Below are 24,898 nucleotides of genomic sequence, written 5' to 3' on the forward strand. Positions count from 1 at the left end.
TGACCTTTCAAAAGCAATGAATCTCACTTCACCATTAGACAAAGTCCATATTTTAGAAGCACATGACTAATTATTTACATCCTAAACCATAAAATAGACTCATCAAAAAGTTGATGCGATGAATAAAAATGAGCATACTAATCTGGCTGTTTCACATTTTAATTCTTTCATTATTGTTTTTAATTTTTTTTGTCCTACCTTTATCCCTTCCAGCTGGATTGTTGTTAATGTGTGCAGAACTAAAGTTTACTTTAGTGACATACTCAATGTAATTAAATTACTTTATGAAAGGCCTTTGCCTTACATTTCAATTTTGAATTGTGCCCTAGCATTAGAAAAATAACTTAGTGATAATAAAATCTCCAACTTTTAGGAAGGCTGTATTGAATAATATCACGCCAAGGTTGTCAATGAATCAATGAAGAAAGATGCAGGACAAACAATTACTGCCACGATAGCTGGAAAGAAATTGCTGCTAAACAAAGCTAGACAGAAACAAAGGGAAAACAATTACAAAAAGCCCGAGTGCAGGTTCAGAACTGGGGTCAACAAAATTAAAATAACAGGAGAAAAAGTGACTAGAACAGAACAAGAACATTCAAAAACGCAGAAATGAAAGCAGAATGTTCAAAAAAAGAACAAAGAATGAGATAGCACACAGCATGTGCAAGAACGAGACCCATGATCAAAATGAAAGAGATAAGACATCTTTATTGATTTTCTTCCCTACATCATTTTAAAATGAGACATTTTATATGATTTCATATTATGTCCAAACATTAAGATTTAATTTCAATATTCAATTTTTAGCATTAGCAGATTCCGAAATTACCACCTTGGAGTTGTGCTGGTGTATATCAGTATGTATTTGACTGTTCAGATACATTAGTTATATGCATTTAGTATTTTATGCACAGTACAGCAGTGGTTATTTATTTCCACTGACTGGAATATTAACTTCAGCATAACTATGATTACATTATAGTTCTGTTGCAAAAATAAAGGATCACAGACCAATAAATTGTGAAAGCGAAAGGACAATCTCTTAGCAAGGTCTACATGAAAGGTACAATATCAAGATGGACAGGAACTGCCTAACAATAAGGTGTACGTGTGAAAGGGACATTGTTACAATAGAAAGAAGAAAAGGGGACAGAAGCAAAGAGGAATGTGAACAGAATCACGAAAACAGGATACAATAATTTTTGTTCTGTCTTTTCCTATTCCTCCTTTTCCCTCCACTTTGTAATTTTTTTTCATGATTCTTCATGTCAGCTTGGAGAATCCAAAGACTTATCTGATTGTGCTCTTAATGCAAGAATTAAGGGGGATGCACATGGAAAGAAGTGAACAGAATGTATCCTTCCTGATTTTGTGACCGTGTAAATGCAGAGGCATTGTATTTGTTTTTCTGCGGACTGATTGATTAATGTTCACGTTGGCCCAGATCTTTTAGTCTCTAGATGATCAGACCCTGGAGGTAACCTGGAAGATATGCTCGATGCACTTGCTATGTGGGAATTGTCTGGGTAGTTTCAACTTCTACTGGGCAATTACCCTATCTCTGAAGCCCTCCTAAACTCTGATTTAAAGCTGAGACTTCAGATGGTTCCATCTCATTTAGCAGAAAAGTAATTCAAGAAAAGTTAGAGGGATTATAGCAAGTTCTAACTCCTGGACAATTATGCTAATAATCCCCTGACTCCCCAATTATCCCCCACCCCCCGACCATCACCCACCCCCCATTCAGCCCCCGACCCCCCCCCCCCCTCCCCCCCCAGCCCGACTCTCCCCCACCACCCCCCTGATTAGCCCCACACCCTGGCCACCCCAACTCACCCTATCCTGCACAGACACTTACCTTATCACTCTGTCTTGTCAAAAAGACATTTAAACTTACCAGCCTACAATAGCTAGTGCTGTTAAAAAGTGCAGATAATGCCTTCCCCTGACCTTCCTGCACTACGAGGGAAAGACTCTAGAAAAAAGTGCACTCCGCATTTATCAAGTGGCCTGGTTCGGAGGTCCAGAAGGACCAGAGCAGAGTGGCAATCTAGCTTGTTTCACAGTAGGATGACATTGGTAAATGGCCATTGGCTGTCCATCAATGACACCCTTTAACTTGCATTATACCAACATAACAGCAGCACCACTTTTCTTCTTTCTTTCTCATTTTGTCTAAGATTTATTTACTTCTGCTTCCTCGCAACCCAGGTAAGCAAGGTGGCTGACATCTTATACCTAAAACCCATCTGATTCACTAATGTCTTGTAGGGAGGGAAATTTGTCATCTTTACCTGGTGCGGCCTACATTTGACTCCGGACTCACAGCAACGTGGTTGACTCTTAAATGTCCTCTGAAGTGGCCTAGCATGCTTCTCATTGTATCAAACCACTAAAAAGTCTCAAAGATATGAAACCAAATGGAATGCCCAGCATCAAACTAGACACTAGTAATGACAGCGGCAAACTCAGCCCTGTCAACCCTGCAAAGTCTTCCTAAATAACATCTGGGGGCTTGTCACAAAATTGAGAGAGATGTCCCTCAGATTAGCCAAGCAAAAGCCTGACATAGCCATCGTCATGGAATCATACCTTACAGACAATGTCTCACACACCATCGGCCCTGGGTATGTCCTCCCCCACCAGCAGGACAGACACAGCAGTGGTGGCAGTTCCCCCTCAGCTGATGAATCCGTATTCCTCCATATTGAATACTGCTTGCAGGAAGCACTGAGGGTGACAAAGATGCAGAATGTACTCTGGGAGGGGGGAATTTAAACTGTATGAGCAACAGTGGCTTTGTACCACCATGACTGACCAAGGTGGTCGAGTCCTACAGGACACAGTTGCTAGACTGGGTCTGCGGCAGGTGGTGAGGGAACTAACAAGAGGGAAAAACATACTTGACCTCATCCTCACCAACCTACCTGCTTGAGATGCATCTGTCCGTGACTATCAGTAGGAATGACCACCACACTGTCTTTGTGGAGACAAAGTCCTGTCTTCACATTGAGGATATCCTCTATTGTGTTGTGAGGCACTACCGCTGTGCTAAATGGGATAGATTTTGAACAGATCTGGTAACTCAAGGCTGGACATCAATGAGATGCTGTAGACCGTCAGTATCAGTGAATTGATCTCAGCCACAATCTGTAACTTTATGGCCCAGCATATCCTTCACTCTCCCATTACCACCAAGCCTGAGGATCAACCCTGGTTCAATGGAGAGTGCTGGAGGAAATTCCAGGAGCAGTACCAGGTATAACTAAGAATGAGGTGTCAATGTGGTGAAGCTACAACACAGGACTACTTGCGTGCTAAACAGCAAGTGATAGATTCTACAACCAATCAATCAGATCAAAGCTCTGCAGTCCTGCTACATCCAGCTATAAATGGAGGTGAACAATTAAACAACTCACTGGAGGAGAAGGCTCCACAAATATCCCTATCCTAAGCGATGGAGGAGCCCAGTACATCAGTGTTAAAGATAAGGCTGAAACATTTGCTACAATCTTTAGCCAGGAGTACTGAGTGGATGATTTATCTTGGTCTCCTCAGGAGGTCCAAAGCATCACAGATGTTAGCCTTCAGCCAATTCAATTTACTCCACGTGAGATCCAGATACCATTGAAGACATTGAATACGGAAAAGGCTATGGGCTCTGACAACAATAGTACTGAGGACTTGTGCCCCAAAACTTGCTCTGTCCATAGCCAAGCTGTTCCAGTGCAGCTACAGCACTGGCATCTAACCAGCAACGTGGAAAATGTATGTCCTGCGCACAAAAAGCAGGACAAATCCAAGCTAGCCCATTACCATCCCATCAGTCTACTCTCAATCATCAACAAAGTGATGGAAGGGATCAATAACCGTACTATTGAATGGCACTTGCTTAACAGTAACTTGTTCATTGGTGCTAAGCTTGGGTTCCACCAGGGTCACTCAGTTTCTGACCTCATTACAGCCTTGGTTCAAACATGGACAAAAGAGCTGAACTCCAGAGGTGAGGTGAGAGTGACTGCTTTGACATCAAGGCTGCATTTGACAGAGTATGGCACCAAGGACTCCTAAATATAACTGGAGTCAATGGGAATCGGGGGAAACTTTCTCCTGGTTGCTGTCATACCTAGCACAAAGGAATATGGTTGTGGCTGTTGGAAGTCAGTCATCTCAGTTCCAGGACATCACTGCAGAAGTTTCTCAGAGCAGTGTCCTAGGCCCAACCATCTTGAGCTGCTATATCAGTGACCTTCCTTCCATAATAAGATCAAAATTGGGGATGTTCATTGATGATTGTACAATGTTCAGTACCATTCACACCTCCTCACATACTGAAGCAGTCCATGTCCAAATGCAGCAAGACCTGAATATACGTCCAGGCTTGAGCTGACAAATTTCCCGACATTCAGTGGCATTACCATCGCTAAATCCCACACTATCAACATCTTGGGAGTTACTATTGACCAGAAACTTAACTGGACTGATCATATTAATACTGTGGCAACAAGAGTGGGTCAGAGGCTAGGAATCCTGTGGTGGGTAACTCACTTTCTTACTTCCCAAAGTCTGTCCACAGTCTACAAGCCACAAGTCAGGAGTATGATGGAATACTCTCTCCTTGCCTGGATGAGTACAGCTCCAACAACACCCAAGGAGCTTGACACCATCCAGGACAAAGCAGCCTGCTGGATTGGCACCTTATCTACCAACATTCACTCCCTTCACCACCAATGCGCAGTAGCAGTAGTGTGCCCCATCTACAAGATGCAATGCAGGAACTCAGTGAGGCTCCTTAGACAGTACCTGCTAAACCCATGACAACAACCATCTAGAAAGACCAGGGCAGCAGATAAATGGGAACATCACCATCTGGAAGCTCCTCACCAAGCCACACGCCATCCAGACTTGGAAATATATTGCCATTCCTTTACTGTCATTGGATCAACATCCTGGAACTCCCTCCCTAACAGCACTAGTGGTGTACCTGTACCACATGGACTGCAGCAATTCATGAAGACAGCTCACCAACACCACCTCAATGGCAATTAGTGATGGGCAATAAATGCTGGCCTAGCCAGCAAAGCCCACATCTCTTGAATAAAAAAAACTGTAGAAATCTCAAAGAAAAGAATGCAGTATTTTGCAACACGAAGCATATATGGAGATGACTTTCCCATATAAATTTGCATCACACAGTAATGGAATTACATTAGTTCAATTAAACTAAATATCAGGCTGAGCATAAGCTCCATGTGATACCACCTGCTCCAGAGAGCTTTCAAGGCAAATATCTCCCCCTTGATGTCCTTTAATTGTATATAACTTGTGTTCAATTATCTGCAAGGTAGGGTATTAATTGGGTTTGCATTTGAGCACATATAAATAGACAGTTACTGAAAGTGTGTTGAGGTTGGGTTAGGAGGTGTATGCTTGTAATGTTCATTCTCTAAGTAAATGGCTCCAGTACTATCCTTCGCCACTTGGTTTTCTGTCCAGTGTAAACTTGCAGCCAATTTTGATTAGGTAAATGAGCAAACTCAGTGGAACTGGATTTGGCATCAAAGCAAGTATGTCATTTTTCTTTGTCTTTAGCCTTTCAAAACCAACTAAATGGCTGCATCCTGCAATTCTCCAAACAAAAACAAAATACTGTTCCTATAGTATATGGCATATTTGTGATATATCTAAGAGACCGGTCAAAGACCAATATTCCTTTCAACTATTTTTGAGTGGGCTTTAAAAAACATGAACAATTAAATTCTTTGACTTGAATATTGTTGTTGATATAGGATGACATTCCAAGTAAAACACCTTTTCTGCTTTATGTAGGAAGTGACAAATCTTACCATCAGTGGCTGTTCACAGTGAAGGTGAGTGGAATCTATTATTAAGACTAATAAAAGCTTTATTAAATGGAAAACTTGTCCAAGGATAAACTGAACATCAGTTTCCCTTGCATATGTCCTGAAGTGTTCCCCAAAAGTCTATATAGTGGATAAATTAATGCACTTGAAATGGTTGAAGAATACCTACTAAGATCCCAAAGCATCTCGATATCGATTCTCTATCGTAATTGTTAATGCTGTACTTTATTTTTCTGGATTTTCCCAGGTCCTCATCATAGGTTTTGCTGTCTGCTTTCTTGAGCTCTTTGCTAGAATGTGCTTGTGTGGTTCAGGGAAGTAAACCTCCTTCCCTGTAAAAAGCTGCCTGGTCTGTGCTCTGACACAATAGTTGGACCTTGCGCAATGGGCACTTGCAGTACTAATCTTCCTTCTGCAGCAATGCCAACATGCTAATCATGATCCTGTTCATCATCTATTTGTATTTATTTCCATTTTTTAAAATGAAGAGTTTACAATATGAGGACATAGTTTAGCTGACTTTTATAATATGATTTCAAATCATATTTCAAATTAAAAAATTAACATTTTCTGATATGTTCAGTTATTTCCAAGCAACAGCTATTTAAAATAAATAACTTAATAGTGTAGAAACAATTATTCCACTGGTTTTGTTTGTCATAATGTAGATGGAGATGAATAATGTCTTGACCTTCCTTTAAGGATGTGAACAAATGATTTTGGATGTGTTCAGAAATTACAGATAAGAGGATATTTCACGCCTCTCAGCTCACAACACTAACTGAAAGCACTTTTGTTAATTTTATGGCTAGAGGAATGTTACTTTGTTGAAAATGTTTTTTTTTAAATTAAGTAAAGTTTCTCATGTGCATTTTAACTTGAGTGTAAAGTTCTAATGCATTTCTCGTCAGGTAAAAGTGAAGTATTAGGACTGCATAGCAAGCGTCTTCAGCTCAAGTAATTTGACAGCTGTATTGCCAGAGTATGTCCTTGTGAAAGTAAACTCCATTTTACTGTCCTGTTTGGACGTTTTTGACTCTTGGGGGAAGATGAAAGTTAGATGGCCCTGAGTAGCTAGGTAAGCTTGGGGGGGGGGGGGGGGGGGGGAGAGAATATTTCCGGGGGTCTCATGGCGGGGCACAAATCCGGGGGCAACAGAGCTCCAGACCTTCCTTGTAGGGCATGCAGGAGCTGGTTACAATTCCATTGCAGCCATGTGCATAATGAGCTGCTGAGTTACATTTATCAATTAGATTCCCACCAGAGCCTGCCTCATTCACCACCCAAATCAACAGTGAGAAAAGCACAGATGAGATGCTCCATTTTAACTGCTGCCCATTCAGTTCCTGTCAATAGAGGAGAGTTAAAATTGTTCCTTGTATGTGCAAAGCCGCTGTCTTAAACATTTAAAGACATACTTTTACAGTTGAGTTCAGTATTTGTGTCGTATGTTGAAGAACTGTCTGCAAAAGAGTTAAAAATAGCAAGCTTTGTTTCTAATTGGTTTAAATGAGTAAAGGAGGATTATGCAGAAGCAGTTCAATTCCATAAAATATTTCATGTTTGGATTTTTCTTTATTTCAGTTCAATATAAAGAATATTCTTTACATGCCTAATTACCTCACTAACAGTAGAACAAGAATTAGTCTTGAAAGCATAAATGCAAGGGGCATTTCTCTCTGACCCATTTAAGAATGCACGGAAATTAAAAACCTGATATTCCACACTTATCAAAGTCTGTGGAAGGACTGTGAACAAATATGTGCACTTGTTTTGGAAAATAAAGATTGAAAATAAAGTATGAATACCTGATAAATCCACAGTTTTGAGAGTTTCAGTTAACAATGTTGACATAAAGCTAAAATAATGAACTGAGACAATTCTGCATTGCTTCTGCACTGGAGATGCAACTACCACCCCACACAGCTACACTCGAGACTAGTGTGTCTCCCACTGCATTGAGAAATTTGAGTGTACTTTTTATTACATATGTAGCATTGCCCTTTTTAGGGTCACTTAACAGAATTGTTCTCTAAGTTTTCCTCCAATTTTTTTAATAAATTGTCTTCAAGTACATAAGTAAGACAAGCCAACCCTCCCCATCTTCCTTGACCTGTCTACAGCTTTTGATGCTGTTGATCACACCCTCCTCCTCCAATAACTTGAGGTCATTCAAACTCTGGTGCCTGTGGCCTAACCTCCATTAAAACCTCATTAGCACAAAACCGTTTAATTTCATTATCTAAAGCAGACACTCACAATGTTGATTACACCCACCCTCTCCATTGTTATCCAGCTGGGTGGGACTGCATTTGCCTGGTTTCATTCTTACTTATCTAACCATAGCTAGAGAATTACCATCAGCGGTTTCTCTTCCTGTTCCCGCACAGTTACCTCTGGAGTTCCCCAAGGACCTATCCTTCGACCCCTCTTATTTATCATCTATATGCTCCACCTCAGTGTCACCATCAGAAAACACATCTGTTTCTAGATGTATGCTGATAACCACCATTTCTTGCAACCCTCTCACAGTTTTGAAACTGTCAGATTGCTTGTCCAACATTCAATATTGCGTGAGAAGAAATTGCCTCCACTTAACTATTGGGAGACTCAAACCATTATCTATGAGTCGGTCACAAACTCTGGTCCCTCACCACCAGCTCCATCCCTCTCCCTGTCAACTGTCCATGACTGAACCAGACTGTTCGCAACCTGGTTGTCATATTTGACCCTGAGATGAGCTTCTGAGCGCACATCTGCCACCAAGACCACCTGTTTCCACCTCTGGTAATGTCACCTGACTGTGTCCCTACCTGAACTCTTCTGCTGCTAAAAACCCTCATTCAACCTTTGTTACCTCCAGACTTGATTATCCTAAAGCACCCTGGGCTGGCCTCATGTTCTACTCGCCAATAACTTGAGGTCATTCAAACTCTGGTGCCTGTGGCCTAACCTCCATTAAAACCTCATTAGCACAAAACAGTTTAATTTCATTATCTAAAGCAGACACTCTCAATGTTTATCAAGTTGAACTTAAATCTTGAATCTCTCAGTAATTCAAGGCCAAGACTGCCACTGAAAAAATACGAGATTCTGTTTCGTTTCAGTGCTGGCACAATAGAATTTAAAATGCGGTTATATTCTTTTATGTATCTGCCCTGACCGACTGCACATGAGCTGTTAACCCACTAAATATAATTTTCAAGATATGATGCACCTTCAATTTCTTCCAGTTTTTAAGTCACTGAAAGGGGCTTCCCATGTTTTCATTTATATTTAATGGAAATGACGAAGTTATTTTTTCTGATGTGAAATAATGCATAATTGCAAAATTATACCAGCTACCTTAAAATCATGAAATTAAGGAAAGACCATTGTGGCAACAGTGCTCTTTAAAAGTATAGTAGGGCAATACAAGTATAGATTTGATCAGTTTAAATGAATGAAATATTAAGACATGAATATTTAAATTTTAAATTAAGATGTAGCTGTAAATTGAAGTTGAATGTTTTGCGGTATATAGGAAATGATTATGTAGCTATTAATTTTAGTGTTTTGAACTTTGGATGCTGTATTTCTGTTCCAACAACTAATGTTTTATAATATCAAGTATTTTATGTAAGTCTTTTTTGACAAATGTACTGATTATTGATGAAAAAAGACATTTTGTCAAAGCTTTTTGTTCTGCATTCATCAGGATAATTGCATGAATACCAATGTCTGGAAAAATAACAACTTTATACCATTGTGAGAAGCGTGTGTAGTCAGCTCTGATTGGTGGAGGTGTTGCCATGGGGAATTCACCAGTTAATGGTGACTGACAGTTAACTGCCAAGCATTGTTTGAAAATTCAAACCGAGTACCTTGACTCTGGTCAAGGCTTGCCCTAAGGAATGAACCAGCAAATGATGGTCACTTACTTTCTTTAGCTGAAACAGGTGCACATGTTCTATCTATCAGCAAAGAACAAGGCCCCTGTATATTTATTTTGTACACTTGCCAACCAATCCAGCCCTCTCTTATATAGTAAAGCTGTTGTTTCCCCTAACGTTGGTATTCTTGCAATTGTCCTGATGAGTGCAAGATTAAAATTTAACTTTTTTCGGCAATACAGCCAACCAGACAACTATAAATATACTGACGTTTGTATGTCTAAAAGGTTATATCACAAAATGTTATGCTACACTTTTAATATTTAATTTGAAACAATTTATGTTTATGTAATAGTTTTGCACCAGCACATTTGGATAAGACACAGTAGTGTGGCTTTCTGCACCATTCCTCACCCATCCCCCCAAGTCCCCTTCCTTTATTTCTGGAGTCTCCTGCATGTCTCATTTCTTCGAACATTTCTCCGTGACTATTCTATTTTCTATTCATCTGCTCAGAACTGCCCCTTGTCAGTTCAGAATACACTAATTTTACTTAGCCGCCTTCCCATCCATCCTGATCTCCGTGACTTCAGCAGACAATTGCCAACTTTCTAGAAATAGAATCCTTTTCCTTGCTGCACTCTCCTGTACCTCTTCGTGCGTCATGCATTTCATGACTTCAGTCTTGACCCTGCAGCTAGTAGCACAAAAAATGAAAGAAATCAGAAAGGGAGAGTCACAAGAAACTAAGAAAATGAAACACACATTTATTCCAGAAAGAGGAATGAATGTATTGGAAAATAAAAAGCATCATCAAGACAAGATTTCTACAGTTAAGGAATAATAGTTAAAAAGATGGAAAAGGGAACACTTAAAAAAAGAAGCATTGAAATATACTAAACTACAAAAATTAAGAAAAGCTTTGACAGTTAATCTTCAATAACTTGGCCTTCATCAGATTCTCTGCTATTGCACTGGGACAGACTACCCTGTCCTGTCAAAATTCTGAAGGAACCAATTTCTATTGAAGAGAGTCCAAATGTATTTTTGTATGTGAAATCTTACAGCACAAAAGGAACCAACCAGCCCATTGTGCTGGCTCTTTGGTAAAGCTATTCAATTAGTCATATTCCATTGCTCGCTACCAAGTTCTTTCTCCATAGCCCTGCAAATCTTCATTTTCATTTGTATATTCCTTCTGATAGCTATTGTTGAAGCTGCTTCTACCCCCCTTTCAGACACTGCATTCCAGGTCATAACAAAGAACAAAGAAAGTTACAGCACAGGAACAGGCCCTTTGGCCCTCTAAGCCTGCACTGACCATGCTGCCCGACTGAACGAAAACCCCCTACTCTTCCGTCGACCATATCCCTCTATTCCCATCCTATTCGTGTATTTGTCCAGACGCCCCTTAAAACTCACTGGCATATCTGCTTCCACAATCTCCCCCGGCAGTGAGTTCCAGGCACCCACCACCCTCTGTGTAAAAAAAACTTGCCTCGTACATCTCCTTTAAACCTTGTCCCTCGCACCTTAAACCTATGCCCCCTAGTAATTGACTCTTCCACCCTGGGAAAAAGCTTCTGACTATCCACTCTGTCCATGCCCCTCATAATCTTGTAGACTTCTATCAGGTTAACCCTCAACCTCCGTCGTTCCAGTGAGAACTAACCAAGTTTCTCCAACCTCTTCTCGTAGCTAATGCCCTCCATGCCAGGCAGCATCCTGGTAAATCTTTTCTGTACCCTCTCCAAAGCCTCCACATCCTTCTGGTAGTGTGGCGACCAGAATTGAACACTATATTCCAAGTGCGGCCTAACTAAGGTTCTATAAAGCTGTAACACGACTTGCCAATTTTTAAACTCAGTGCCCCGGCTGATGAAAGCAAGCATACCATATGCCTTCTTGACTACCCTCTCCACCTGCATTGCCACTTTCAGTGACCTGTGTACCTGTACACTCAGACCTCTCTGCCTATCTCTGCCATTTACTGTATATTTTCTATCTTTATTAGACCTTCCAAAATATATTACCTCACATTTGTCCCGATTAAACTCCATCTGCCATCTCTCCACCCAAGTCTCCAACCTATCCATATCCTGCTGTATCCTCTGATGGTCCTCATCGCTATCCGCAAATCCATCAACCCCTTTGTGTCATCCGCAAGCTTACTAATCAAACCAGTTACATTTTCTTCCAAATCATTTATATATATATATATATATATATATATATATATTACAAACAGCAAAGGTCCCAGCACTGATCCCTGAGGAACGCCACTTGTCACAGCCCTCCATTCAGAAACACACCCTTCCACTGCTACCCGAATAACAATTCGCTCCTTAAGAGATGTGTCCAAAGATGTCCGGGTTAGGTTGATTGGCCATGCTAGATTGACCCTAGTGTCAGGGGGATTAGCAGAGTAAATGGGTGGGTTTCCGGGAATGGGGCCTGGGTGGGATTGTGGTCAGTACAGACTCGATGGGCCAAATGGCCTCCTTCTGTACTGCATTCTATGAAAATAAATTCTCATTTGGATATTTTGTCAAATATTTTAAATCTGTGTCCGCTAGTCACTGACCTACGCACGGGGTTTCTCTTCATTTACTCTATCAATACCCTCATAATTTTGAACATCCCTATTAACTCTTCTGTAACCTTTTTCACTCTGAGCAAAATAATCCTAGATTCTCTCGTGTCTCCACATATCCAAAGTCTGTCATCACTGTTATTATTTTGGCATATCTTCTCTGCACCTTCCCCATGGCCTTGACATCCTTTGTTGATTTTTGTTGCTGTGTTTCTTTTATATTTTTGTTGTGAAAATATTCACGGGTGTATATCCTTCACGGTGCTACTTTAGCTTGTGAGGGTGAGGCAAGCCACAAGTTCAGCCAATTATCTACATTTTTAAAAATCCTATATCCCTGTAATCCTTGTCAATTGCCCTTCATTTTCTAGTGCTGTCCATCTGCTTTTTATTGCATATTGGTAAAGTTATTAACGTCCTGTAACAAACAATTTATTATAGCTCAGAAATTAGCATTTTCATTGTTACAATCAGGCATCAAATCAAGCTACGTTAAGTCTGGAAATGCACCAGATTCGTCGAGGGATATGCCACTGCCCCAAATCACTTGTCCTAGTTATTACTGGAGAGTCCTTGTTAAAAAAACATTTAAGGCCTTGATCCTCTGACTGAAGCATTGTGAGAATGTGTTTGCTATGTTAATGGGTTTGTGACATTATAAATGTGTTATGCAAAGGAATTAATCACCATTGTATTAATAGAAAGGAAGTGGAGCCATTATAAATACAATGAAGACGAAGGCGAATCCTGCGATGAAGACTGTATACAAGTTTGTAAGTAGGCCATTTTAACATGGTTGCGAAAGATGGAGTTTTGTGCTTCTGTGAATTTAAGTAAATCAGTTTACGATGACCGTATGTACAAAAGACTGATATTCATTAAGATAAGATGTATCATGCTGAAATATTTATCTTCAGTGCTGTGTTTGTAAGTGAAGAGCTGGTCGTCTTATAGGGGACTTCAAAAGCTCATCAGCAGTATATTCAGATGTTTTAGTTGTTCGGGGTTGAAATTACAAGTGCACTTGCAAGGAACACTTCTCTACTTTCTGATTGAACCCTGGTTGAAAAAAGAATAAAGCTTCATTTGGTTCAGAAGATGATCGGTTGTGCTTCCATGCCTATGTGGGGCCTTTCTTTCTCTTCTGAGGCTTTACGAATTACAATCTTCATCTTCTAAATACCCGTTATCAGAGGAATGGGTTAAAGCAACATTGGAGGCTAAGGAATAATTCATTTTATGTGAGCATATGGGGGTGGGGGGAGATTTCCACTGGAACAGACAATGCTAAGAGGTTTATATAATTTTTGAAATAATTATGAAGCATTTTGATTGGGTGAAAAGGAGAAGATTATTGTGTCTGGTTGAGTCATTGATGAGGGGTTATCGAGTTAAAACTCTCTCTGATAGAGTGAGGAAAATGTGAAAATGTATTTTGCACTGAAAATTAACAAGGAGCTGTTGCCACTACAACGTTTAAGGGAAAAGTAGATGAAATGTTTCAAGCCGACAAATTGATTGTCCAAGAAAATAACCACTACAAGTACAATGGACTGAAAACTGTTGCTAAGATTCTGTTAAGTTGATTGACATCAATATCAAAATGGTATCTCCTAGATAGTCATCTGGGTTCAGTGCAATAATCCTTCCTCCAAGGTCCCCCAATAGACTTCCTTCATCTACTAGGACTGATCATCTAATTGACTATAGGTGCCAACAAAGAAAGGAAAGCACAGGTATAGAAGGTCTCAAAGGACCATTATTGATCATGTTTACAAATCAGTCTGTTAAACCTCGTTGTTTCGTCACTGCAGCAAGTGATACAGATTGTGATAAGAGAATATAAAATTGGTATGTGGTGTCAGAAGTTATAAGTCTCTGGAAGCAAATGTGCAAGCTTGCATTGCACCAATCATTTGTATATTGCTACCTGTGTTTATCATCAGACAGTTGAGAAAGACGAGATGGACACAGTGAGTCACTTACCCCGAATTAGTTTAGCATTTTCATATATATAGTTGGAATGTTAGTTCTGTTTCTAGCCCAAGGACTGAACCTTTTCATTGTAGATCTTTGTCTAGCTAAGAATGTTCTTCTGTGGGATATTTCCATTGTACTTTTATTTCTCCATTTGAATCGGTCCTTTTCTGTAGGATATTGTGAACAGATTTAGCAGGATTTTTATTTCTGGTGAAAAGTCATTAACCTGTACTACGACTGGGATAGGAAGATTGCGTGGTTTCTCTAGCCCCACTGCTTCACAAGTTGCACCATGTGTAAATGTTTAAATCACTCACCAAAATAGCCACTTGTTTACCTTCGCGACTGCTAGACCCAGTGTAGAAGAGATTTTAACCAGACTTCTTTGAATAAACGCAGAATAATTGATTGATCATGAAACAAAGCTTATTTTTTAAACAGTTTGCAAATTGTAATCTGGAAATGTAATGATTTATCCCTTTTAAAATCCCAACACACACACAAAACAAAGATCAAGACAAATAAGTTCTCTGCAGAGTTTGGTGCAAGGCTAAATCTGTCAACAATATTCTGCAAAAAAGGAATGATTCAGATGGAGAAGTTAAATTAAAGAGGAAATATCCCACTAAAGAATGTTTTTAGCTGTAGAATGCTCTATAACAAAAAGCTTCAATCCTTGGACTAGAAACAGAACTTAAGTTCTAATTAGATGCAAATGTTGATGGGTGAAATATATATATGGTAATGCTAAGCTAATTCAGGGAATAAGCAGCTCAATGGGGGCCCCAGTGCCCATATAGTCATTCTCAATTGTCTAATGGTAAAACACAGGTAGCAATATCAAACTGATAGGTATAATGCAAGCTTGCACTGTGATTTCCGAGGACTTGTTACTTCTGACGCATACCAATTTTATCATAATTTGTATCACTTGCTGCAGTGATATAACAAGATTCAACAGAACAATCTATAAACAGGATCAATAATGGTCCCTTGAAAAGGGATAAATTTTGAAGAGATCTTGATGCTGTCAATTTGGTTTTCCTGTGTGAGTCACAGTAATTTTTCTGGAAGTCCTTTGCAAAAGATTTTCAGTGGAACATTGTCTTTCTTAACTCCCACTTGTCGTAGCTTTGCAGACTTTATAATGCAGGGTCAGAAAAAGAGAGGAGCAAACTCCCTTCACATTTTGCTTTTGTTACAATCCCAGTTGGTGTTATAACTGGGTGAGAAGATCCCAGAAAGGAACCCTGGCTCAAAAGTCCATAACTCTTAATTATTTTCCATGAAGCATGGAGGAAGAGTCAGGCGACTGCCTATTAGTTTTAACAAGAAAAGAACATCTATTAAACATGAAAAAATTGAATTATAATACAATACCCCCCTTGTCTTAACACAGATTTTAAGATTAACACGATTTATAAAGCACATTGTAAGATGCAGTGGTCTCATTAACACATAAAGGCCCTTTTAAATACAAGATGATGATGGTCAAATACACTCTCTGTTCTGCATCCCAGTGAATGTCTGTGGTTGCCTCCTTAGAATTCCCCCGCATGATTGTCACATGCGAGTTTCCAAACTCCACTCCCAAAAGCACTCTTTAAAATCTTCTCTCACAATGCTTTCCCTTAGCAGTTTGCATTCTGAAATTCAGACCAGGTTTTCCAAATGACACTTTTAAACCAAAACTTACACTCCACTTTTAACAGTGAATCCAGTCCTAGAGTTTGCACCAACCCATTTAGGATTTATTTATCTTGACTTTTATCCAAACGGTTCACAATTGCTTTAACTCTCAATTCCCAGACTCTTATCAAAATGACATCAAACATTTCATCTACCTCTGAAATCTGCTTTCCCATTTACTGTCTCTTTAACTCAGAACGCTTAGTTTACTCTTCCTTTAATTCTTCTGAACAATACCTTGTGTTCATTTAACTCCAGTCATCTGAAATATTTTTTTCTGTCCCTCTTCGCTAGTTATCTGGACTTTATCTTGTTCATTAAGAAGCTTGCAATTCTGCAGTTCCCTTGCTCTGTCCAGCTTCTTGTGGCAGGGTTGAGAGCTGTTAACTCCTCAATGGCCTGGCCCCAACTCCCCTGGCTTCCAGTAAAAACTAAGAACAAAGGAAAGCCTTCACTCTGGAAAGTGGCCCCCTGTTGCTAAGCATCCTTCTCTAAGCTTATTTATTCTTCATACCATAGCCCTCTCTAAGCATAATAGAAATACAGTTGGAACTTAACCAACCCCCACACATACAAACATCTTTGTCCAACGGGAATCTAACTACCCTTCCGAGCACAAAAACACTACATTAAACACACTTAAAATTAAACTTTATTTCTAATGTTTACCAATACAAATATAAATCCCTTAAAACTAGCTTTGTTTTCCTAATAATCCCAAGACACACACTGAGTCCAAGAAACATGTTCAAGCAGAACTTCTCCCAAGCCAGTTGTTTTTTTTTATAGCCAATCAGCTGGAGCTCGTAGCCTGGTAACAGAGGGTTTTTAAAAAAATTATCTCAAGTAACAAAATAACTCCTATCCTCCCAGGTGTTTCACTGGTCACTTGGCTGAAGTTATGTAATCTCTTGGAAAAATCAGCTTGCTCGCAGACCAAAATGAACTTGTAACCGTTTAGGAAAAAGTTCCGGAACATGTCCAAATAATTTAATGTCCTTTGAATTTTTAAAAAGCATATAGTTCTTGGAGATATGGATTCCTAGTAGTTGAAATATTAATATTATTTCTGTCTGTAAAGTTGCTGCCTGACCAATTCTGTATTTTCAGCATTTTTTGTTTTTTAATTCAAATTTCTAGCAGCCACAGTATTTTGTATTAGCTGATCCTTTATTTGACCAAAAATGTTGGTATCAAAAGAATAGAAATGTTTTAGAGCTTTTAATTTTGACCTTGATAGAGTGCCGACTTCATAGTAATCACTGGACAAGCTTGAAACGTCCATCAGTATTTTAAAGTTTGCACTTTTCCCTCTGAATTTGTGTTCATTATATTTTCTCTTCTTTAATTGTTCCAAAGTAGAAAAAATAGAAATGGCTTAATAGCAAGCTTTGTTGCTATTGGAGACAGATGAAGTACTGTGAAGAGGTTTTAACTTGAATTCTTTTCTGCAATACTAGGCAAAAGATCATGCAAAAATGGGAATAAAGGAGGTGAAAAATCGTTTGAAGCAAAAGGTACTTTTTTCTTCTTACCAAGCATTAAGTACCAAACCAGTAAATGTATAAATGTATTATCTGATCAATATGAAATTGTTTGAAGCGTTATGACCACACTTGAGAGTGCATTAACAGAGGCAATGCTGAGTGGGCTTTTAGAAAAATATGAAAGATGCCCAAGGTCTCTTAATCCAAAAAGGTTGTGTTGTTTCTACCTGAGCTTTACTTTGATATCTACACAGATGATTAAAACACGAATTAGATGCTGGGTAAAGCTCTCACTTAATGCCCCAGCAACAGGCCTTAATCTACACCTCAGCCTCAAAAGAGCATCCTGCTGAACTTTTTTATGTTTCTATTTATTACAACACGGAGAATCGTGTTCTGATTGAGTGAGAGTACTGCACCGGTTCGTGATTTATGGTTAGTTTCCATCCTGTACACTACCGTCCACTTGATAAAAGGTTGAAACTGCTCAAACTCATTCCACTTTGGACTCTGTCCTGTCACGAAATCGAGTTATCTCATGTTCTGGATGCAAAGGTGCAGTCGTGTTCTAACCCAGTTCCAAATGTGCTAAAATAATCTCAGATTTGTCGATATGTTTTCTTCGTGGAAGTTGTATTCTAGTTCCTAATCTGTCCAACTGAATTCTGTCAAAAATTCTGAACTGAACCATCTCCCTGGTTTAATAGAAGTTTAGATTGGGCAATAATAAGCATCATGTTAGCGTAGCCAAAATGCTGACCTTTTACACCATATACATGAGTTAGATATTGAGGTTAAATCTTTGCCTGACCATAGTGGTCCAGATACACACATGCCACTTTCATTGAGCGACTTATTTTGGTTTAAAAATACGGCCAATTTTAATGGCTCTTGCTCTTTAAAAATCCTATATACTTTAGAAGCCACAGAATGCATAAAATCTCTACAGCGCAGAAGGAGGCTATTTGGCACGGGGAGAACGTGCAACAGACAGCCACCCGAGGCTGGAATTGAACCCGGGTCTCTGGTGCTGTGAGGCAGCAGTGCTAACCACTGTGCTGGCCTCTTACTTAGATGACCCTGTGAGCTATCTAACTAAGTTCAATCATAAATCTCATTCCCTAATATTTCCCTGACCCTGACAGCTTTCCAGACATTCGGGAGCTGTTTTTCTGCTGTCTCCCCCAACTGCTGATGAGAATGAGGCATCAGTGGTACATAAGTCAGCAAGACTCGCATTTATAATTGAGTTAGCTACAACAGTTATCCCGACCTCAGTCTAACCTTGCTGAAAGTGGGTATGATTTTTTTTCTGATCCAACATTTTCAACCTCCCTTTTGATATGTCTTAAGAGAAGATACTCATTGATTAATGAATTGTTCTTCTCTATTCCACGCTGACAGTTCAATACAGTTATGTCTTTGTTTGCAGTAAGTGATTGATGTGTCACTGACTGTGACTTTTTATACTTTTTTTGTCTTCCTAACATCATAATGCTTAGACAGCCTTTTCCCGTAGTACCTTCTCTTTACCCCTTACCCTTAATCAGGAATGTTCCTGGCCATGCAAATCACTTTTTCCTACCATGCAGGAAATGGCAGAAAATGGCTACTCTGTGGCAGGAGAGGATATCCATCAGAAGAGTATCACATCCCCACTGTCCGAGAAGAAAGAAGGCAAGCAGCGAGAGGACCGGCGACCAATAACTGTGCACTTTGGACAGGTACGTAGTTAAATTCTTCAATCTGTGCACCGAATTGACCTTGCTGCAAGGACCAGAGTAAGGAATATAATCACAAAAAGTGGCATTTTACTTCATATCATTCTGTTTTTTAGGCGACTAATTGTACATAAATGAAGTGATTCCTTTCATTACGCTCCGCATAATCTTTCCTCCTTTTGCTGAGCTCTTTGCTTTTTTTCTTATTTAATTGCCAGGAGCACTCCGTAGCTGGTCATTTAGTCTTCCTTTATTTCTTGTGGTATTCTGTTCCTTGTAAGAATTATGAACCAGTTGCGCTATGGTGAACCGATGACACTATTAGTTAAGCATTGAAGTTGGTGTTAATGGAGATGAGCTTTACATGGAATTGCAGCATGCAATTTTAATAACTGCATCGCAGCTGTTTGGAATGGACAACCCAAAATCTAAATTATCTACTAGTGGGATTTCATAGTGAAAATTTGCATACATCAAACTATTATCAGTTACATCAGAAGCTAACATTTTGCAGCAGGAATGATATTTTAAAAATGCATTTTTGTGATATGGGTCTCCTTGGAAAGATCCAGCATTTATTGCCCAATCCTATTTGCCTTTGAGAAGGTAATAGTAAGCTTTCATCTTGAATCATTGCAGTTCATGGGGCAAGGTGCTGCCACAATGCTGTCAGAGAGGGAGTTCCAAGACCTGACTCAGTGATGATGAAGGACTGACTATATCCTTATTGTGTGACTTGGAGTTGATGATGTTCCCATGCACCTGCTGCCTTTGTCCTTCTAGGTAGTGAAGGCTTTGGTTTCTGGAGGTGTTGCTGCAAAAACCTTGACTAATTTCTACTGTTGCTAGTGCGAACTGCAGCCTTGGTGTTCTGGTGGTGAAAAGAAGACCGTGTTCAAGGCAGTGGATAGGGTGCTAATCAAATTGACTGCTTTGACCTTGATGGTGCCAGGCTTCTTGAGTGTTGTTATAGTTGCTCTCATCCATGCAAGTGGAAAGTTTTGCATCACTCCTGACTCCCTAAACTCAGATCTTTAGTAGTGGCTGCAGCATTTATGTGACTGGTCCAGTTATGTTTCTGCTCGATGATGATCACCAGAATGTTGATGGTGGAAGGAGCAGCGATGTAATGTCAAGGAAAAGGCGACTCAGTCCCCCGTTGTTGTAGACGGTCATTATGAGAAGCTTTTGTGGTGCAAATGTTATTTGCCACTTGGTGATTTTGACCAAGTCCTGTTGTGTGTGGGTGCAGACTGCTTCATTTTCTGGCAAATTGTGTGTTTGTATGTGAAACTGCAAGTATATGGGGAAAAACCTGATGATGACAGATTTTGAGTGGCTGACAAAATTCTCCTAGGACTATCGGTAATATGTGTCATGTTTTAAACTAGAGTGCTGCAGTTTCAACAGGGACTTCTCTCTTTCTACACAAAAATAACTCTTAGAACAGGAATTTCAAGATCAGAGTGACCTATTATCCAGAAAGAGTTTTAATTGTGAGGCGACTGCGGAAAAAGAATGGAGTTTTATGATACCTGAAGTAAAAGGTGTAATTTATCTGGGACAGCTTTCAGGAAGAAGCAACAATAAGCATTTATATAGAGCCTTTGACACATTTTCTTTTTAGAGATACTGACTGGCATGATTAATATTTCTGGTATTTTCTGTTTTATTTCAGAATTCTAGCATTAATTTTTTTTCTTTTCTTAAAATCACTTCTCATTACTAGAACATAGAACAGTACAGCACAGTACAGGTCCTTCGGTCCTCGATGTTGTGCCGAGCTTTGTCCGAAACCAAGATCAAGCTATCCCACTCCCTATCATTCTGGTGTGCTCCATGTGCCTATCCAATAACCGCTTAAATGTTCCTAAAGTGTCCGATTCCACTATCACAGCAGGCAGTCCATTCTACACCCCAACCACTCTCTGAGTAAAGAACCTACCTCGGACATCCCTCCTATATCTCCCACCATGAACCTTATAGTTATGCCCCCTAGTAACAGCTACATCCACCCGAGGAAATAGTCTCTGAACATCCACTCTATCTTTCCCCCTCATGATCTTATAAACCTCTATTAAGTCGCCTCTCATCCTCCTCCGCTCTAAAGAGAAAAGCCCTAGCTCCCTCAACCTTTCCTCATAAGACCTACCCTCCAAACCAGGCAGCATCCTGGTAAATCTCCTCTGCACTCTCTCCAATGCTTCCACATCCTTTTTATAGTGAGGTGGCCAGAACTGCACACAATATTCCAAATGTGATCTCACCAAGGTCCTGTACAGTTGCAGCATAACCCCACGGCTCTTAAACTCAAACCCCCTGTTAATAAACGCTAACACACTATAGGCCTTCTTCACGGCTCTATCCACTTGAGTGGCAACCTTCAGAGATCTGTGGATATGAACTCCAAGATCTCTCTGTTCCTCCACATTCCTCAGAACCCTGCCGTTGACCCTGTAATCCGCATTGAAATTTGTCTGACCGAAATGAATCACCTCGCACTTATCAGGGTTAAACTCCATCTGCCATTTTCCGGCCCAGCTCTGCATCCTATCAATGTCTCTTTGCAGCCTACAACAGCCCTCCACCTCATCCACTACTCCACCAATCTTGGTGTCATCAGCAAATTTACTGACCCACCCTTCAGCCCCCTCCTCCAAGTCATTGATAAAAATCACAAATAGCGGAGGACCCAGCACTGATCCCTGTGGTACACCGCTGGTAACTGGTCTCCAGTCTGAAAATTTTCCATCCACCACCACCTTCTTCTATGAGATAGTTCTCAATCAGGCTACAAGGAGAGGCATGCTACTGAATTAACAGAAAATATTGGATAAAAGTTTAAGTAAGTTTATTAGTGTCACAAGTAGGCTTACACTAACAGTGCAATGAAGTTACTGTGAAAATCCCCTAGTTGCCACACTCTGGCGCCTGTTCGGGGACATGGAGGGAGAATTTAGAATGGCCAATGCACCTAACCAGCACATCTTTAGGACTATGGGAGGAAACCGGAGCACCTGGAGGAAACCCACGCAGATACGGGGAGAACGTGCAAACTTCACACAGACAGTGGCCCAAGCAGGGAATTGAACCCGGGTCCCCGACACTGTGAGGCAGCAGTGCTAACCACTGTGCCACCGTGCGCCCATAGGAAGTGAACTGGGGTAACTACATGTTGATGATTTTATTCCCAGAAGGGAACTCTTCAAAGTCCAATCAGCTATTGTCAACACATTATTTAACAAACTGTTTATAACCATTACACAATGAGTTTTTGTTCATGGCATTCTTTTTAATTTTGAGAAATCAAAAGTACAATTTTCTTTTGTGTCCTTAAATAATTATTAGATCCCACGGATTTCTCAGCAACTCACCCAGATGTCTGTAAACACTGAGTCAAAAAATCTTGTTGAAACTCTGTGTCCCTCAAGAGGAGGTCCAAATTTTTCTATTTGGAAGATTAAGCTTCTGAATACCCCAAAGCTGTTCAAACCTGGGCTGCCTCAACGATTGCACACCTCCCAGCGTTTCAAGCTCATCTCCTGAGATCCTGTTTTCCTGGATTTCCATGTCTGCCATTCAACCTCTACTTACTCGCACAATTTCAGCTCTTTAATAGCCAGCTGGCTTCACTGAGCTGGAAATGCCCCTGGATCTTTCCAAGCTTCAATTTGTTCAGCTACACCAAGCTATAAAAGGCTCCCAGGTCTTCTCCTGAGCCCTCATGCTTTCCAGCGTGAAGCCTGTGATTGTCTGCCACCTTTTCAGACCCTCAGGACCTCTGCTGAACCCTATATACATAGAGCTATCAAAAGACTTCTGGGATCTCTCCTAAGCCCCAACGACACAGGGGCAGCTAACATCAACACTTGTGCTATCTGGAGCCTGCAGACAGCAGCACCTTTTCAGTATGACCTTTTCCCCTGCTGCAGACCACTTACTTCCCCAACAAAAACAGAGATAAATTGAAACCGTAGAACTTTCTCAAGCTTCTCCATCTCCATGACAATGTAGCCTTCCAGGGCTCACTTTTAAATTAATTGTAGCTTTAATTCCCAAAACAAAAATATTCTCTGGGCTGCATTTCTTTGCAAGCAGTGTAGGCTGTGGACTGTTTCCACTCTCTGGAAAATATAAGCCCACCTGCTCTTTTATGATTTTGCATCTCCAGCTGTTGACCCTTTAAGTCAACATGGTCCTGACCTTTTAAGTGTCATTGACTCCAAGATGTTTTAGTTGCATTTATCCCACTTTCTATAGTTAAATTTAATCTTCCCACAACTAAAAGTCACCTCTAAAATATCACTGTACATGATGAGCTAGGTATTTACAACACTTCTCTACCAAAGAAAAATGAAAATGCCTCACCAAGTGATGCTATTTTATTTACTATTCAGAATATAACAACTTATATATGTTATATATCTTAAAACTACTGTAAGCATGCAATATGCACAATAATCAGCCCTCCTTTTTCCAATAAAATGAACTAAAGTCCTTCAGCACTCTGCTGAATTCCATGTGGTGAAAAATAGTCCTCCTTGCAACGTTTTCTGAAAGTTTTCTTCTTAATGTTGTTATAGTCCAAAGATCCATCTGAAGGAGGAGATTTCCCATTGTTGTGTACAGGTGAATTTTCAAACTCTGTCTTTAAGAGAGTCTATTCCATCTTTTGATCTTTATTGTCCTCCGCGTCTGTGGCTTTCTCATCTTTAAAACTCCACAAAGAAAGCCTCAGTTAAGTCCACCGTCAAATTGTTGTCTTCTTCCTTCACTGTATTCGTATCTTCCTTTTCAAAGGTTATTTTCCAGACGTGAACATTTTAAATTCTTTTTGAGATAAGAACAACTCGTTCCTTTGAACTAAATCTTCCTTCGCTCCTTGAAGAATGTCGCTCAGATGTTTTTTATGCTCAAGTGGGAAGGTCCCATATTTCTGTTTGGTCTGATTTTTAAATAATCTGATCTTTCAATTTTTCCTGCTACAGTTTAGAACAAATTTTATTTAATTCTTTCCAAGAAATATTAACAGTCTCTTCATTTTGGACTTGTATTGTTCTTTCCAATACTTGAAGTTTTCCATTCAATTCTCGAATCACAACACTCCAATCCTCTCCAGTTTATAAATGGTCTTTTACTAATCATTCACTTGCCTGGATTCCTGCTGCTGTCTCCTGTATCTCAGCACTGGCAATGCCAGGAGTCATTGACCCCTTCAGATCACTTTACAGTCTCAATCCTTTTTGTGGAAAATTTTTATTTGACAATTCTGCAAGCACTCGTGTTTCTCATTACTGAGATGCATACGTGAGGTTTCTTTACTTGAATGAGTTCTTTGCCCAACTGAATCACAAATAGGCAAGATTTTATTCACAGGAACAACTTTGGAACTGTGACACTGCATCCCAGGTGATGGAAAAACAATACTGCCCATTATATAATTGTCCAGTATATAATCTACAACTCCAGCCTTACAAAATGCCTTCATCAGAGCACTATTTAAGTTTACTTCATGCAATTGAAAAGACACATACTTCCCATCAATAACTGTTAATATTGGCCCAGATCCTTTGCTAACAAGCTCTGAGCCAAGCCAGTAGCTCTCAGGATAACAACTTTCCGAGGCTCTTTAAATGGAGCGACTTTGCCTTCAACTGTGAACCGCTTATAACCCTTTGCATCTGGAACT

General features: G+C 39.9%; 1 protein-coding gene across 10 annotated transcripts in view; it reads left to right on the top strand.

The window, feature by feature from the left end:
- dennd1a (DENN/MADD domain containing 1A) overlaps positions 1-24,898 on the top strand; it is a 532,879-nt gene that overhangs the window by 446,510 nt on the left and 61,471 nt on the right. For all 10 annotated transcript variants that reach the window (XM_078226515.1, XM_078226519.1, XM_078226517.1 and 7 more), the window contains exons 16-19: positions 5,833-5,873; positions 13,034-13,105; positions 17,462-17,518; positions 19,081-19,212. In XM_078226515.1, the coding sequence (XP_078082641.1) occupies positions 5,833-5,873; positions 13,034-13,105; positions 17,462-17,518; positions 19,081-19,212 (302 nt within the window). The remainder of the gene's footprint in view (positions 1-5,832; positions 5,874-13,033; positions 13,106-17,461; positions 17,519-19,080; positions 19,213-24,898) is intronic.

Source organism: Mustelus asterias, chromosome 13, assembly GCF_964213995.1.
Source record: "Mustelus asterias chromosome 13, sMusAst1.hap1.1, whole genome shotgun sequence".
Lineage (NCBI taxonomy): Eukaryota > Metazoa > Chordata > Chondrichthyes > Carcharhiniformes > Triakidae > Mustelus > Mustelus asterias.